General features: G+C 42.0%; 1 protein-coding gene across 2 annotated transcripts in view; it reads left to right on the top strand.

Moving 5' to 3' along the window:
- Positions 1-18508, top strand: part of LOC138798693 (histone H2A type 1-like) — a 61822-nt gene extending 43314 nt beyond the window's left edge. For both annotated transcript variants that reach the window (XR_011364139.1, XM_069979239.1), the window contains exon 2: positions 18047-18508. Coding sequence is in view for 1 of the 2 variants with exons in the window: in XM_069979239.1 (XP_069835340.1) it covers positions 18047-18060 (14 nt within the window). In the remaining variant the exon portion in view is untranslated. The remainder of the gene's footprint in view (positions 1-18046) is intronic.
- The last annotated feature ends 715 nt before the right edge of the window (positions 18509-19223 follow it).

Genomic DNA, 19223 nt, shown 5'->3' with positions numbered 1-19223 from the left:
GTCACGTGAGCGGCCGAGCGTCATGACGTCAGTAGGGACGCACGCAGCGGCATCACGTGATTCCGGAATTCCAAAGACGTGGCCTACGGAAACTGCGCAAGACAGATACAGAATAGTAAAACGGCGTAAATGCCGGGATTCAGGCACTATTAGTGTAAGAGATACAAAGGGTGCAATAAATATAGTAAGTACAAATAAATATACATGTAGCTAATAAATAAGTAAATAAATAATCTATTATAGAACAAATACCTGAAGAATATTAAGAAAAATATAAAGATTAGCTAAAAAGTGTGAGGAATGAAATGATGGCTAGGATATTCTCATCGCCATCTAGTGGTTGAAAACCAGTAGGCAGGAAAGTTTGGGAAATCCAATTGATATGTATACATGTGAGTATGAGTGTATATAAATATGTAAATAGAAGGGTAATGTGTATAAAAAATACATAAATACGGTGTATGAAGAATATATATATAAATAATGTATATAATCTACAACATATATAACATCTGTAAATGATAAATAATATATAAAGGTATATAATGGATCTTTTTTGGGGGGATTATTAATAGATATATCTCAGACTCAATCTGTGAGTTCTATACATTCGTTTAGGCCGTCGGGTGTTAGGGATTGTATCCGATAGATCCAGAAGGATTCACGTTTACATAGGGATGACCACCGATCGACATTAGTGACGGGGATCTGTTCGATCGGGTATATCTTTATGTGAGAAAAATTACCATTATGATGCTCCGTGAGGTGTTTGGATACGCTTTGTTTTAGGAAGCCTTTAGCAGTGTTGTGACGATGGCCATTGATTCTTTTATGTAAAGGCTGCTTAGTGCGTCCGATATATTGGAGGCCACAGACACATGTGAGTAGGTATATAACATAATTACTGGAGCAATCAAGTCTTTATTTAATCGGATATGAAGCTCCAGTAACATTTGAATTAAATGTCTTTTCACCATCGGCTATGTTGTGACAACACAGACATAGGGGTTTTCTACATTTAAAAATCCCTTTTTCATTTTTATTTGTATCGTTACTTCTCTCTATGGGTTGTATTGGGCGCATTCTACTCGGGGCAATGATGTTTCGTACTGTCTGGCCTCTACGATAAACCAACTTCGGTTTTTTAGAGATTATGTCACGAAGGTAGGTATCGGAGGTAAGGACATGCCAGTGTTTTTTTAGAATATTTTCAATCACTCGGTGGTCGTCATTGAAAGTAGTAATAAAATTATGTACTTTATTTTCTGGACGGTTAGCCACCTTTTTCTTCTTTTCTAAAAGTGTACTCTGTTTAAGTTTTCGATTCTTTTGGTAGGCATCATTGATTAATTTTTTTGGGTATCCCTTCTCTAGGAATCTGTTTTGTAAAATTTTGCTTTGGGACTTAAAATCAGAGTCAATAGTGCAATTTTTACGAATACGCAAAAATTGGCTATAAGGGATATTTTTAAGCCATTTTCGATGGTGTCGACTTTCAAAGTTTAAAAAGCTATTGGAATCCACAGATTTAAAATGAGTCTGGGTAATAATTTTTCGGTTAAAATGACTAATAGTTAAATCTAAAAACACAATATTATTATTATTCTGACATGGTGTAAAATTGAGACCCCAATTATTAAAATTGAGGTAAGACACAAAGTTGTTGACTGAAATCTGATCCCCCTTCCATATAAAAAATAGATCATCTATGTATCTTCTATAAAATATAATGTGATCCAAGGCCCAAGGGGAGCCTGCGATGTAAAGGGACTCGAACCGCCCCATGAAAATATTAGCATAACTGGGTGCGGCCCGAGTCCCCATCGCGGTCCCCCTCGTTTGCCGATAAAAAGTGTCCTGGAAACTAAAAACATTATGAGTAAGTATAAAATCCATTCCTGAGACTAAAAAAATCGATCTGTGGTTTTTTGTATAGTCCACACTCCTCAAGTGTTAGATTCATGGCATCCAATCCTTTTTCGTGGGCTATGTTTGAATAAAGTGCAGAGACATCTAAGGTTAGGAATAAATAGTCGCTTTCCCAGGGTATAGGTAAGATGTCGTTAATCAGGGTCCCGGAGTCTTTCAGATAAGAAGGGAGGTTGGTGACTACTGGTTGGAGGCAGAGATCGATATAATTAGATAAGTTAGCTGTTAAACTGCCAATTCCTGAAATGATCGGGCGACCAGGGGGATTCTGCGGGTCTTTATGAATTTTTGGCAGATGGTAAAAAAATGGGGGTTTTGGGTTAAGGACGGTTAGGAAATGTTTTTCGTGTTTATTAAGAATGCCATCAGAGAAACCTCTGTCAATAAAAAGTTTATATTGGATATGGTATTCATACGTAGGGTCTTTCTCTAATATCTCATAGTAATTTTTGTCATTTAATATATGGAGGGCTTCTTTAATATAAGAAGTTCTATCTTGTATAACGGTCCCACCCCCTTTGTCAGCTTCCCTTATTATAATCTCTTGGTTGTTTTTTAGGGTGAGGAGGGCTCTTTTTTCTTTAGCTGAGATGTTTTTGGGTAAATGTTGGTGAGAGATGTCTCTAAAGTCTTTTTGGACAAGATCATAAAAAGTTTGGATGTGTGGGCCCCTATGATGTAAAGGATTAAAATTTGATTTCCCTCTTACTTTTTGGTGGATTACTTCGTCATCTGTAGGTTTTGGGCCTTGGGAGTCTGACAAACTGATCGGGGTCTTTTTTAGATTATTCTCAATCTCAAAGTGTCTTGTCAATGTTAGTTTGCGGGTAAAAGAATTAAGATCTATAAATAGACTAAAATCATCTGCTGTTTGTGAGGGGCAGAAAGATAGGCCCTTGCTGAGAATAGAATATTCGCTATTATCTGGGATGTAAGTAGAGAGGTTAAAAATTTTTATGCTTGAGGGTTGGGGTGGTGTTCTATATTCGGTTTTTTTATTTGATTTTCCCCTCCCTCCTCTGTATCCTCTCTTGGATTTTTTCTATTTATTTGTGTTGATTTTTCTTTTCTCAGATATCTCAGAATGGTGTTTTTCTGTATAGGTGGATGTGTTTGGGAATGTGCTATGACAGGAGGCTCCAGAGATTTTCTTGGAGGAGGAAATTCTAAAAAAGAGAGTTCTTCATGAGAATTATTGGCAACAATGGCTTCACACTGCTCATTTGGAGTGAGAATGTGATCTTGTGTTCCAGGGTGAAGTGTGAAAAGAGAGGTGTCCATAGTCTCAATGTCTATATTGTAGATGTGATCTACAGGGGGTGTATGGGAGGAAGGAAGAGTGAGAGTAGGAGTGTCAAAACTAGTGAAATTTTTACGACATGTGTCGAAAACTGTAGATGGTGTATCAGTATGTAGTGTTGTACCGTGTGGTGAGGAAATTCTTGGTGGGAAAGATGAAATATTAGTGAGAGTAAGAGAAGGTAAATTGGAATTGGCTGGTATATGTGAGTCTGGAAAAAAGGAGACCGGTGCTTCTGATAGCACAGGGCCCCATCTGGTAATTTTCCCCACTTGTTTGGGTTTGGGTTTTGTAGAGCTTTTAGAGTCCTTTTTAGACATATTTGGTTTGGCATTATGGTTATGGTGGTTTTTAACTACATTATCTTTGACCACCTGGGAGTACAGGCGGTTGCCAGGGACCGTTTTTTTGGTAGTGTTAGAGGTATCAGTATTAGTTGTCATGATCGCGCCTGAAAAGGCATCAGTGCCACCCTCTGCTGCGAAGATTAGACCTCTGCGCCAAAGACTGCGATTTTGGCCATAATCTTCCATTTATTCTGTGTTTAGTTTGCCTTGTTTTTGCCCTGTCTGAACTGTGTCTTATTCCTTCTGGTCTGCTAATTGTTTTCCCTGCCCCACCCGTGTCTGTGCTGCTAGTTTCTTCTGGTCTTGTAACAGTTAACCTGCCTTTGCCTCAGTGATTGACAGCTGGTCCCTCCTATCACTTTCTGGACTTGGTTCCTGGTCTCCTATTTAAGATTTCAGCTTCTGCCTGTGCCTTGCCGGTTATTGACTTAGTCTCTGCCTGCTTGTGTGTTCTGTTTTCTGGTTTCTCCTGACTCCTGCTTAGTATTTTTGACCTCCCTTGTTTGCCGCCTGCCCCTGACCTCATTGCCTGTTTTCTGACTACGCTTTTGGATCCGATTTTGTACTTTTGCTGCCAGATTGTTGTGACCCGGACTGTCGACCATTCTTTATTGTGTTTTGTCTGTCTGTCTTGTCTTTTTGTCCCACCAAGCCAGTGCAGGGACCGCCGCCCAGTTGCTGCCCTAGGGTTTAGCCTAGGGGGGCAAATAGGTAGAGTCAGTGGGCGGGGCTGAGCTTAGGGCTCACTGTCTCTGTGTGTCTGGTGTCACCGGTTCCTGACATAATAACCGGCCATACAATATTTTTTTTTAACTCCTTACCTGTGGCCAGTAATGGACTCAGCACAGGAGTTATCTGTCCGCTTTGAGGGTCTTGCTAACCTCATTTTTGAGCTGGCCAAACAGGTCCAGCTATTGGTCCAGCAGCTACCAGCTACCACTCCTGCCACCCCAGGGGTCACACTCAAGGAGCCTGACAAGTGTTCTGGGGACCTGAACACATATGTGACGTTCAGAGATGCTTGGGTCAGTCACCCCACCCCTAGCTCCCTTGAAGAGGCCATTTCCCTGGCGATTACCATTGATCGCACGCTAAGTCCACGCCTAGACCACCCCTGTGTCATTAATGTTCCTACTTCTGTCCCCTCCAAACCTCTGCCTACTATGTCTCGTCCTCTGGTCACCATGGGGGAACCTCCGGAACTGGGCAAAATTAAAAGATCTCTGGCCCGTAAGGAACTCAGAAGAAGGAATGGACTCTGTTTTTACTGCGGAGAAAGTGGACATTTCATCAGCTATTGTACCAAGCGTCCCCCGAAGCCAGATCATCAGCATCCAGATGACAACCAGGATAGTCATCTGGGCGCCCAGGTACTTGTGGGTGGTCTTGATGTGCATTATCCTGTTGATGAACCTACCAATGCTATGTCTGTGACTTCATGTATTGTGGAAGTTGGCTCTGTGTGTCCCGCCGAGGATACCATGTCTGCTAATCTGTGTAAGGTGGAAATTGGCTCTGTATGTCCTGGTGATGGTACTAGGTCTGTGTCCTCATGTAAGGCAGAATTTGGATCTGTGTCTGGTATTGAATTGAGCAGTTATGGGAGATCTGTCAGACCGGTTACCTATCTCTTGGAGTCTGATTCCGATGAGTGGGAGACGGACGACGATATTTCTAGCGATGTTGAGACATGCATTGTAAGAGGTCCTTTCCCTCCTAGGTCTGGTTCATCTTGTGAGGGTCCGGAGGCCCCTCATAAAAGGGGGGGTAATGTCATGATCGCGCCTGAAAAGGCATCAGTGCCACCCTCTGCTGCGAAGATTAGACCTCTGCGCCAAAGACTGCGATTTTGGCCATAATCTTCCATTTATTCTGTGTTTAGTTTGCCTTGTTTTTGCCCTGTCTGAACTGTGTCTTATTCCTTCTGGTCTGCTAATTGTTTTCCCTGCCCCACCCGTGTCTGTGCTGCTAGTTTCTTCTGGTCTTGTAACAGTTAACCTGCCTTTGCCTCAGTGATTGACAGCTGGTCCCTCCTATCACTTTCTGGACTTGGTTCCTGGTCTCCTATTTAAGATTTCAGCTTCTGCCTGTGCCTTGCCGGTTATTGACTTAGTCTCTGCCTGCTTGTGTGTTCTGTTTTCTGGTTTCTCCTGACTCCTGCTTAGTATTTTTGACCTCCCTTGTTTGCCGCCTGCCCCTGACCTCATTGCCTGTTTTCTGACTACGCTTTTGGATCCGATTTTGTACTTTTGCTGCCAGATTGTTGTGACCCGGACTGTCGACCATTCTTTATTGTGTTTTGTCTGTCTGTCTTGTCTTTTTGTCCCACCAAGCCAGTGCAGGGACCGCCGCCCAGTTGCTGCCCTAGGGTTTAGCCTAGGGGGGCAAATAGGTAGAGTCAGTGGGCGGGGCTGAGCTTAGGGCTCACTGTCTCTGTGTGTCTGGTGTCACCGGTTCCTGACATTAGTATTAGTTTTTATATTTCCCATATCTCTAGTGTTGTAGGTATCGGTGGCCTTTTTCCTCCTGTCTTCAGGATAGATTAGGCCATTAGAGTGGTCTAGTCTGTCTCTCTTTAGTTTAAATGCTTTCTTACTAGCTATCTCTTTTTCGTATACAGCCATACGTTTATTCAGCAGACTGTGATATAGATCGTATTCAGATAGATCACAGTAATTCTCCAGCTGGGAGCCGAGGTCTTCGATCTCTTCAGCTAGAGAATCACACAACTTATTTCTTTTAGTCATTATATGGTTAATCATTTTATGACAACAATTCTGCAGAAGGGAGTCCCATTCCTGTGTATATTCAAGGTCATCAGGAAACGAGGACTTATGTGGTATGCGAAGCCCTCTCGGGGTAATTTTTTCATTTAAATATGCCTGTAGGAACAGCGCATCTAGAGCATGTAAGGTTTCTGTCTTAAGAAGTTTCTCTAGTTTGAACCAGAGATCTTTCATAATAGTTAGTTCATCAGTATCGGGGTTCATATTTACTTCTCTTTTTGTTGTTCGTAACGGTGGAGAGAAGGATACATTGCTGGTATACGTCTCCAACAGTTCTTGTCTTTTAATGTGTCTATGACTGAAATGTTCCATATTAAAGGTAGTAGAGATCCAGGTGCAGCCTCCCAAACGACCAAACAGGTCCAAGACACAACGAGGGTCCAATCGTGTGAACAAGTGCTAATATAAGGAGAAAAGAAAAGGAGAAACGGGGGCGCCTCCTGGTGCAATAAATGATGGTAGAAAGTGTCAAACACAAAGGGGGTGTTGCACTCACCTAAGAGAGTTGTGCTAGATTATAGGCACAACTCTATAGCAGGCATGGAAGGTAGGACACCGCAGCTCCTGCCGGGGTACGTCCAAGGGAGTCGTACAGTAAAACGTATAGATTGCCAGCTGCTGCGGGCTTTGGGACCATGTCAAGTCCCGGCTTGTGTAGGGCGCAGGTGTCCAAGATACCACAGGATGAAGAGATTACTTCATAGGAAGGATATTTATTTAAAAAACGACGCGTTTCGGCCTCCAAATACAGGGTGGCCTTTCTCAAGTTTATACAGAGTGATAGTAAGGATGGGTTTAAATGGTGTATGGCCCGGTTAAGTGAATCATCACTTCCGGGTCAATTGTATAAATATGGGAAGTGCCCTGAGTATGGACAGATCCATCTATATATCAAGAAAAGTACAGATCACATTCTGAATAACATATATAAAAAGCAAAGTCCATAACTTACATTTCCCGGAGGATCCGGAGGACAGCGTCTGCGTCCGGCTAGGTCACGTGAGCGGCCGAGCGTCATGACGTCAGTAGGGACGCACGCAGCGGCATCACGTGATTCCGGAATTCCAAAGACGTGGCCTACGGAAACTGCGCAAGACAGATACAGAATAGTAAAACGGCGTAAATGCCGGGATTCAGGCACTATTAGTGTAAGAGATACAAAGGGTGCAATAAATATAGTAAGTACAAATAAATATACATGTAGCTAATAAATAAGTAAATAAATAATCTATTATAGAACAAATACCTGAAGAATATTAAGAAAAATATAAAGATTAGCTAAAAAGTGTGAGGAATGAAATGATGGCTAGGATATTCTCATCGCCATCTAGTGGTTGAAAACCAGTAGGCAGGAAAGTTTGGGAAATCCAATTGATATGTATACATGTGAGTATGAGTGTATATAAATATGTAAATAGAAGGGTAATGTGTATAAAAAATACATAAATACGGTGTATGAAGAATATATATATAAATAATGTATATAATCTACAACATATATAACATCTGTAAATGATAAATAATATATAAAGGTATATAATGGATCTTTTTTGGGGGGATTATTAATAGATATATCTCAGACTCAATCTGTGAGTTCTATACATTCGTTTAGGCCGTCGGGTGTTAGGGATTGTATCCGATAGATCCAGAAGGATTCACGTTTACATAGGGATGACCACCGATCGACATTAGTGACGGGGATCTGTTCGATCGGGTATATCTTTATGTGAGAAAAATTACCATTATGATGCTCCGTGAGGTGTTTGGATACGCTTTGTTTTAGGAAGCCTTTAGCAGTGTTGTGACGATGGCCATTGATTCTTTTATGTAAAGGCTGCTTAGTGCGTCCGATATATTGGAGGCCACAGACACATGTGAGTAGGTATATAACATAATTACTGGAGCAATCAAGTCTTTGTTTAATCGGATATGAAGCTCCAGTAACATTTGAATTAAATGTCTTTTCACCATCGGCTATGTTGTGACAACACAGACATAGGGGTTTTCTACATTTAAAAATCCCTTTTTCATTTTTATTTGTATCGTTACTTCTCTCTATGGGTTGTATTGGGCGCATTCTACTCGGGGCAATGATGTTTCGTACTGTCTGGCCTCTACGATAAACCAACTTCGGTTTTTTAGAGATTATGTCACGAAGGTAGGTATCGGAGGTAAGGACATGCCAGTGTTTTTTTAGAATATTTTCAATCACTCGGTGGTCGTCATTGAAAGTAGTAATAAAATTATGTACTTTATTTTCTGGACGGTTAGCCACCTTTTTCTTCTTTTCTAAAAGTGTACTCTGTTTAAGTTTTCGATTCTTTTGGTAGGCATCATTGATTAATTTTTTTGGGTATCCCTTCTCTAGGAATCTGTTTTGTAAAATTTTGCTTTGGGACTTAAAATCAGAGTCAATAGTGCAATTTTTACGAATACGCAAAAATTGGCTATAAGGGATATTTTTAAGCCATTTTCGATGGTGTCGACTTTCAAAGTTTAAAAAGCTATTGGAATCCACAGATTTAAAATGAGTCTGGGTAATAATTTTTCGGTTAAAATGACTAATAGTTAAATCTAAAAACACAATATTATTATTATTCTGACATGGTGTAAAATTGAGACCCCAATTATTAAAATTGAGGTAAGACACAAAGTTGTTGACTGAAATCTGATCCCCCTTCCATATAAAAAATAGATCATCTATGTATCTTCTATAAAATATAATGTGATCCAAGGCCCAAGGGGAGCCTGCGATGTAAAGGGACTCGAACCGCCCCATGAAAATATTAGCATAACTGGGTGCGGCCCGAGTCCCCATCGCGGTCCCCCTCGTTTGCCGATAAAAAGTGTCCTGGAAACTAAAAACATTTTTTGTATAGTCCACACTCCTCAAGTGTTAGATTCATGGCATCCAATCCTTTTTCGTGGGCTATGTTTGAATAAAGTGCAGAGACATCTAAGGTTAGGAATAAATAGTCGCTTTCCCAGGGTATAGGTAAGATGTCGTTAATCAGGGTCCCGGAGTCTTTCAGATAAGAAGGGAGGTTGGTGACTACTGGTTGGAGGCAGAGATCGATATAATTAGATAAGTTAGCTGTTAAACTGCCAATTCCTGAAATGATCGGGCGACCAGGGGGATTCTGCGGGTCTTTATGAATTTTTGGCAGATGGTAAAAAAATGGGGTTTTTGGGTTAAGGACGGTTAGGAAATGTTTTTCGTGTTTATTAAGAATGCCATCAGAGAAACCTCTGTCAATAAAAAGTTTATATTGGATATGGTATTCATACGTAGGGTCTTTCTCTAATATCTCATAGTAATTTTTGTCATTTAATATATGGAGGGCTTCTTTAATATAAGAAGTTCTATCTTGTATAACGGTCCCACCCCCTTTGTCAGCTTCCCTTATTATAATCTCTTGGTTGTTTTTTAGGGTGAGGAGGGCTCTTTTTTCTTTAGCTGAGATGTTTTTGGGTAAATGTTGGTGAGAGATGTCTCTAAAGTCTTTTTGGACAAGATCATAAAAAGTTTGGATGTGTGGGCCCCTATGATGTAAAGGATTAAAATTTGATTTCCCTCTTACTTTTTGGTGGATTACTTCGTCATCTGTAGGTTTTGGGCCTTGGGAGTCTGACAAACTGATCGGGGTCTTTTTTAGATTATTCTCAATCTCAAAGTGTCTTGTCAATGTTAGTTTGCGGGTAAAAGAATTAAGATCTATAAATAGACTAAAATCATCTGCTGTTTGTGAGGGGCAGAAAGATAGGCCCTTGCTGAGAATAGAATATTCGCTATTATCTGGGATGTAAGTAGAGAGGTTAAAAATTTTTATGCTTGAGGGTTGGGGTGGTGTTCTATATTCGGTTTTTTTATTTGATTTTCCCCTCCCTCCTCTGTATCCTCTCTTGGATTTTTTCTTTTTATTTGTGTTGATTTTTCTTTTCTCAGATATCTCAGAATGGTGTTTTTCTGTATAGGTGGATGTGTTTGGGAATGTGCTATGACAGGAGGCTCCAGAGATTTTCTTGGAGGAGGAAATTCTAAAAAAGAGAGTTCTTCATGAGAATTATTGGCAACAATGGCTTCACACTGCTCATTTGGAGTGAGAATGTGATCTTGTGTTCCAGGGTGAAGTGTGAAAAGAGAGGTGTCCATAGTCTCAATGTCTATATTGTAGATGTGATCTACAGGGGGTGTATGGGAGGAAGGAAGAGTGAGAGTAGGAGTGTCAAAACTAGTGAAATTTTTACGACATGTGTCGAAAACTGTAGATGTAGACCGCGATGGGGACTCGGGCCGCACCCAGTTATGCTAATATTTTCATGGGGCGGTTCGAGTCCCTTTACATCGCAGGCTCCCCTTGGGCCTTGGATCACATTATATTTTATAGAAGATACATAGATGATCTATTTTTTATATGGAAGGGGGATCAGATTTCAGTCAACAACTTTGTGTCTTACCTCAATTTTAATAATTGGGGTCTCAATTTTACACCATGTCAGAATAATAATAATATTGTGTTTTTAGATTTAACTATTAGTCATTTTAACCGAAAAATTATTACCCAGACTCATTTTAAATCTGTGGATTCCAATAGCTTTTTAAACTTTGAAAGTCGACACCATCGAAAATGGCTTAAAAATATCCCTTATAGCCAATTTTTGCGTATTCGTAAAAATTGCACTATTGACTCTGATTTTAAGTCCCAAAGCAAAATTTTACAAAACAGATTCCTAGAGAAGGGATACCCAAAAAAATTAATCAATGATGCCTACCAAAAGAATCGAAAACTTAAACAGAGTACACTTTTAGAAAAGAAGAAAAAGGTGGCTAACCGTCCAGAAAATAAAGTACATAATTTTATTACTACTTTCAATGACGACCACCGAGTGATTGAAAATATTCTAAAAAAACACTGGCATGTCCTTACCTCCGATACCTACCTTCGTGACATAATCTCTAAAAAACCGAAGTTGGTTTATCGTAGAGGCCAGACAGTACGAAACATCATTGCCCCGAGTAGAATGCGCCCAATACAACCCATAGAGAGAAGTAACGATACAAATAAAAATGAAAAAGGGATTTTTAAATGTAGAAAACCCCTATGTCTGTGTTGTCACAACATAGCCGATGGTGAAAAGACATTTAATTCAAATGTTACTGGAGCTTCATATCCGATTAAACAAAGACTTGATTGCTCCAGTAATTATGTTATATACCTACTCACATGTGTCTGTGGCCTCCAATATATCGGACGCACTAAGCAGCCTTTACATAAAAGAATCAATGGCCATCGTCACAACACTGCTAAAGGCTTCCTAAAACAAAGCGTATCCAAACACCTCACGGAGCATCATAATGGTAATTTTTCTCACATAAAGATATACCCGATCGAACAGATCCCCGTCACTAATGTCGATCGGTGGTCATCCCTATGTAAACGTGAATCCTTCTGGATCTATCGGATACAATCCCTAACACCCGACGGCCTAAACGAATGTATAGAACTCACAGATTGAGTCTGAGATATATCTATTAATAATCCCCCCAAAAAAGATCCATTATATACCTTTATATATTATTTATCATTTACAGATGTTATATATGTTGTAGATTATATACATTATTTATATATATATTCTTCATACACCGTATTTATGTATTTTTTATACACATTACCCTTCTATTTACATATTTATATACACTCATACTCACATGTATACATATCAATTGGATTTCCCAAACTTTCCTGCCTACTGGTTTTCAACCACTAGATGGCGATGAGAATATCCTAGCCATCATTTCATTCCTCACACTTTTTAGCTAATCTTTATATTTTTCTTAATATTCTTCAGGTATTTGTTCTATAATAGATTATTTATTTACTTATTTATTAGCTACATGTATATTTATTTGTACTTACTATATTTATTGCACCCTTTGTATCTCTTACACTAATAGTGCCTGAATCCCGGCATTTACGCCGTTTTACTATTCTGTATCTGTCTTGCGCAGTTTCCGTAGGCCACGTCTTTGGAATTCCGGAATCACGTGATGCCGCTGCGTGCGTCCCTACTGACGTCATGACGCTCGGCCGCTCACGTGACCTAGCCGGACGCAGACGCTGTCCTCCGGATCCTCCGGGAAATGTAAGTTATGGACTTTGCTTTTTATATATGTTATTCAGAATGTGATCTGTACTTTTCTTGATATATAGATGGATCTGTCCATACTCAGGGCACTTCCCATATTTATACAATTGACCCGGAAGTGATGATTCACTTAACCGGGCCATACACCATTTAAACCCATGCTTACTATCACTCTGTATAAACTTGAGAAAGGCCACCCTGTATTTGGAGGCCGAAACGCGTCGTTTTTTAAATAAATATCCTTCCTATGAAGTAATCTCTTCATCCTGTGGTATCTTGGACACCTGCGCCCTACACAAGCCGGGACTTGACATGGTCCCAAAGCCCGCAGCAGCTGGCAATCTATACGTTTTAGACTCCATTCTATGCACGGGCGGATTCCGCTCTCCGTCAAATGTGTTCATTCTTTGGACGGACGATGGAATCCGCCCAAGCATAACATGGAGTCTATGACACGGGTGGAGACGCGCGCCTGCATCAGTCCGCCGGCGGGTGCCAGCTGCGGAATGCACAAAGGGTTATCCTTCGCCATTCCGCAGTGTGCACGTACCCTAAATCTGTAAGTGTACCCTGAGGTACTCTCACAGAGTTTGTAGAATTTCACGCCATACCGTGATCTCTTATTGGGACGGTACTGGCGGAAAAGACGTGTCTGGGGGGCAGCGTACGCTACGCTACCCCCAGATACGTCATTGGATGATGAGGATGAGGATGAATGGAGGAACAAAGGACCCCCCATTCATCCTTACTGGCTGTTTCGGTGTCGGAGGCAATAATAGCGTATGCGTCCGACACCGAAAACACCCTGGGGGCCATCTTTATACGGGGATTGGTATATGGGGTATGTAGTGGTGTAGTGTAAAACTTTATTCCGTGTAGTGTAATGGTGTTTTTTACATGTTTTTTTAACATTAAGTATAAAAAAAAAAACTACGCCAAGAAAGGAGTTGCTGATAAATGCCGCACTTATGTGCGGCACTTATAAGCAGACCGTGGCTGTAGGATATAGGAAAAAAACACTCTAAGCCAAAAAGGAGGAGTTGCTGATCAGCGGCGCACTTACGTGCGATGCTGATCAGCACTCAGCGGCGATAGGGTGCGGAAAATAGAAAAAAAAAAAAAAAAAATCTTTCTTCAACCCTATAGCTACTGATATGTGTATTATATACACTTATCAGCCGCTGGGGCAGTAGAACGCAAATTCCGGAAAAAGCCGAAGTTTGACGACGCTGGAGCCGATGATTACCGATGGGGACCGCCGGAAAAAGACGAAGACGCCGACGAAGGCGATGACGCATTCAGAACCCGGAAGACGCTGGATCCGGTGAGTATGGGTCAATACCTGCTCTGGACACCTCAGCTACCTAGCTGAGGTGTCCACAGCAGGTATTTAACCCTTTCATGGGGTACTTATATCGCCGTGATCGCCGGCGATCGGGACGTGGCACCGTGGCCACCGTTACTTTTAACAGTAATGGCGGTCGGTGTCGTCCTCGGACAGCACCGACCGCCATTGCTTTCCGGGCCATCGGGTCACCGGTGACCCGGAAAGCTGCAGATCACCGCCATATGCTGATCTGAATTGATCAGCCAATAGCGGCGATCGTCAGCACGGGAGGGGTTAATCACCCCCCGTGCCAACAAGCAGGGATGGCCTGCTATACATTATAGCAGGCCATCTTCCCCAATCGCTGCGTGTGTACACGCAGCGATCGGGGAAACCGCGGGCATAAATGTACGCCCGTTTGCGTTAAGGCACGGGTTTTGGGGGCGTACACTTACGCCCGCGGTCGTTAAGGGGTTAAAGTCAGTAATACCCAAGAGACCAAACATCATTTTTCATAGAACAAAAACGTAGCCCCCAGTAGACTTCGCAGAATACAAGATACGAATCCTGATCTTGTGCGATCAGGTATAGGTGAGACAGGCTCTATGAGATGTCAGTATAATCGGTGTTTATGCTGTGAGTGGATGGCACCGGACCCTGCTACCACATTCAGATCTAAAACCATGGGAGAATCATATACAATATGTAACCAACTTACCTGTGCTACTCAGTTTGTGGGATATCTACTTGAATGTAGTTGTGGGCTGCAATACGTGGGCCGCACCGTTCAGACAGTGCGGTCTCGTATGAATAAATCTGGATACGGTGTATCCAGATATTTTTTTACCTGTCATAAGAGTGATCCCACAGATTTAGTACTTATTTTACTAGAACAGATTCCAGAGGATCATCCCAGTAGATATAGACAATTGATAAACCGCAAGCCCTACTGGATTTTTAAATTATCCACCCTTACCCCACAGGGACTAAACAAAACCATTGAAAATATCAGACAGGCAAACAATAAAAATAAAAAAAACTGAAAAAATCCTAAAAGATAATATATTAAAGTCTTAATATTTTTTTATTGTGCATGTTTTTTGTATGTTTTTTGTGTTCTTACATAGTGATTTGCGTATATGCTAATCATAATTGTGTTTACCTGTGTTATGATCCACCCCTGATGGGAGGTCTATTATTCATGTAATTAGACATCACATGTAATATGCTTGTTGTGAGCTTGTTCTCTTTTTATGGAGCTTAGAATGTATTTTGTATTAGACACTTGAGAAAGAAGTCGGCATGACTTCGAAACGCATTGTGTGTATTTAAATAAATATTTAATACATTAATTGCCTATCTTGGACCTGCACTCAATGTTATCCAAGGTTTGGAGTGGAGGATTTTATTGCTTTCAGTTACCTGTTTGGTTCCTGGGAGAGGCTGCGTTTCATACACATACCATCACTGAGTGTTGTGCCTTGCATTTGCACAACCACATCAGGTGAGAGTCTCCTTTTACTCTCTTGCTACTGCCCTACCTGTTGCAGACATCACACGATGGAGCGCTGTTCACATTTGTATTTCAAATTGGTCCCTGTCACTTTAAATTTTCTTAGTTTACTGCTTCTGAAGCACATGCGCACTTCAGAAGCAGTCTAGACCCAGTCTAGGCCTCCCTGGATCAGGTGAGTATAGGGGGTAGGGGAGGTGACTTGGGGGAGGCACACTTCACTTTTTATCCACTGTCACCAATTATTAATGGTGACAGGGGATAAAAAGTGCATTACTGTACTGGGTACAAGCGATCAGCAGTATATAGTATGTACCGCTGATCCCTTGTACAGGGGCCACACAGGGTGGTCCCCGGTCACAGCTCCATGCCCTCTGCCACCGGAGGTGGCAGAGAGAATGGGGTTTAAATTACTTTTTCATTTCCATCACTGTGCACAGACGTAGTCTGTTCACAGTGATGGGGGCGGCCATCTTGGATGCGTTGGACGCCTGGGGAGGGGAGGGTTAGTGACCGGGCCACTAGGGGATTAATCTGGGGGGTGGCGGGAAACATTTTTTATCTCCCCTCGCCATGGATTCACGGTAAGGGTAGATTAAAGCATGCAGCGGCGCCGGCAATGCCCAGTACCAACGGCCACCGCTATAACGTTAACATCACTGGTGCGGGGGGCGGCTGGGACGGACCCCACACACTGCCCCCACCCCTCAGCTTGAAAACACACATGGAAGTTCACGTTTTTCTGCTTTTCACCCATACAGATACAAAGTCTGGCTTAACAGTGGCTGTTCATTTTGATAAACGTCAGCACTGTCAGTTGACAGGCGGCTGAGCTTATCCGTGATAATGCCCCTGGCCACGTTGAATACCCTCTCAGAGCACACTGGCGGCAGGGCAGGCCAGCACCTCCTAGGTGTAGAGGTACAGTTCCATCTACATGGACTCCCTTTCATGGTAGGGCGAAGAGGGATCGGGGAGGACAGGGTTACGTTGGCCAAGTACTCACTCAACACTTGTCCCTTCTCCCTCCTGCTCCCAATTGGCCCCACAGTGGTGGAAGTTTCCCGAGGGGGAGCCATGTAGGTGTCCCACTCTCGAGTGTTTTCCTGATGGCTGTGGAGTGGAGTGCACTATAACTAAATTTTTCTTTATATACTCTATATATTCTAGCCATATATTGTACACAGCTGTATACTAGCCGTATACAGCTGTATACACTATATCTCAAATTTTATTTATGCCGACAGGCACAGTTGACGGCTATATGGCTAAATACCGTATACTGCTAGTATACAGTTATACATACTAATTATACAAAATAGCTCTGTGTGACGGCAACACCGTAATAGTTTCGGTCTCACTAAAGTCAGCATCCTATAAATCCGTCACTATTATACAATTATTGGAAACCCATCAAAACATTATCCACCAGAACAAAACACATGGGCAATACATTCCTTTTATAAAATATTAATATCTTTATTTAATACCATTAAAAACGTAACAAAATAAGAATATAAATTGTGCTCAAAGACAAAGGACTCAATAAATAACAACCACCTGCACAGTATACATGGGAATGCGACACAGCATGTAATAATTGCACTATGTCCGACTATGTGCTAAAGATTATATGTATGGTAAGTAAAGTGTGACAGAAGTAAACCTAAACACTATCCGGTCCTTCACACCCAAAACATTATATTATATAACCTATACTAGAACTCCTCTCCCATCATCGTAATGACTACATCCAAATATTAACATATGTGCAAATAGTAGAGTTGTAGCATGGTCTTACCCATGTTAGACTGTGAAGATGGCGATCACCCCGACACACGTTTCGTGTATAATGCTTCCTCCAGGGGGCATACCCTCACCACTGCTCTAATTCCTTTTATGCTGTTCCCCAAATGAGGAAATCTAACCCCGGTGGATCCGCCGTGCGTGCAACCGGAAGTATGGCGCTCGCGTCACTTCCGCCGCGACATCTCCGTCATCATACGCACCACCGGAAATAGGACGCCGGCATCACATCAGCCGCGACCACTCAGCCACCCAGCGCATGCGCGGGACCCGGAATTCCCGGACATGTGCAGGAGGCATATTGAGGCCACAACCGACGCTACTCCAGCGCCCATATCTCGGGTGCCCAATGGATACCAACTACATTGTGTCTAAAGGGAGAAGGGCCATACTCAAAATTACCAATATTTATAAACAAAAAAGCTAAATCTATTGTTTCAGGTAAATAACTAAACCCCTTCTTAGAAAGTGCAAGTGCAAATACATCAAGTAGGGTGCATATGGAATTATAACCACAGCACATACGTGCAATTATATCTATAAGTGAAAAAAATACATAAACCGTAATACAGTTATAAAAGTATGTGAACAATATAAAAATGTTACTATCATGTGTTTGTGACACAATTACAAGCAAAAATCATGAAAACGCATATAAAACGCATAAAAACCGCATATAATGTGAACACACCCCAAAAAAAAAAAAAAATAATACATTGTCAAAAAGTCTATGTTGAGATAAGGGTCTCTCTATGTCAATACGTACTCACCCAGTGCGGTCATGAATTGGAATAATGTAAAATTCTTTATTTACTTTATCATGTATTCACATAATGTATAAAATATATTGTAAAATTAGTTACTAATATTTATCTATTAATATTACAGATTTTTGCCTATGATGGAGAGAGGACTCACCGAACTAGGAATAACGCCACATATTACCTTTCACTCGGAACAATCATACATCGTAGCTGCCCTGCACGAGATCGGACCACACCCGGAACATCAGAGGGGAAGTTGGGGCCAGTTCACACGTCCAGGCGGTTTCCGTGCGGATAGATGAGTCTAGGTTCCTGGCATGTTGATCTTTTATCCTATGGGAGAAGGATCGGCGGAAACTCCTACCACCGGAGTTCCCGTGATGCAGGTCTCACTACTAATGGACTGCAGGTCACTTACCATGATGGACACTTTTATGCAAAAAGAAAGAAAAAGACTGAAAAAATGGACTGCACCTCACAGATAACTCAAATCAATAGCAGTCAGACAGACAGACCGACCACTGGCCCAAATATGGCCATGTGAAACCAAAGCCAGTGATACAATATCTTCATGTAATGACCATGATCACAGAGAATAAACAAATGTAAATTAAATAAATATAATAATAATCAAACTTTTATGCACCAATCACAAAGTGATTTAATGCAGGGCCTTTCTAGTACCGGGCAGGCTGGGCGACCGCACGGAGTGCCCACAGCTACGGGTCGCCCAGCGGCACCCAACATCGCCCAGCCCCTGCGCACTCATTGTATGTCATCTGTGTCCGTCCACCACCACTCCACCACTGGGTGTCATTGAAGACGCAGTGCAGCGGGCGGTGGTAGAAGCGGGTGACAGTCTGCAGGGAAATGCAGTGATCCAGGTCCACGAAGGCCAGGTCCTTCACGAACAGTATGTCCACAGTGTAGCCGCTGCGCAGGATCTTGGACACGGTGCTAAAGTCGAGCACGGCGTCTGAGCGCAGTATGAAGCAGTCCCCCAGCGGGGTGAGCCACTAACACGCCCATTACCTACCACATGTGCCTCTCACATACCCACTACAGACCACAAGTGCCTCTAACATACCCATTACATACCATATGTGCCTCAAACATACCCACTACATATTCCGCATGTGCCACTTACATACCTGCTACATACATAGACAGGAGTGGGAAGGGCTGAGCATCAGGGTGTGTTACATAGTTAATATGGTTGAAAATGTCCATCAAGTTCAACCAAGGAGGGGATGGATACAGGGAAGGGGGAGGGGTGATGGGTTCTATACATATGCATTTAT

The sequence above is a fragment of the Dendropsophus ebraccatus genome, chromosome 8, assembly GCF_027789765.1.
Source record: "Dendropsophus ebraccatus isolate aDenEbr1 chromosome 8, aDenEbr1.pat, whole genome shotgun sequence".
Classification (NCBI taxonomy): domain Eukaryota; kingdom Metazoa; phylum Chordata; class Amphibia; order Anura; family Hylidae; genus Dendropsophus; species Dendropsophus ebraccatus.
The sequence above is the reverse complement of the archived record's forward strand: the minus strand, read 5'-3'. Positions and strand labels throughout refer to the sequence as shown.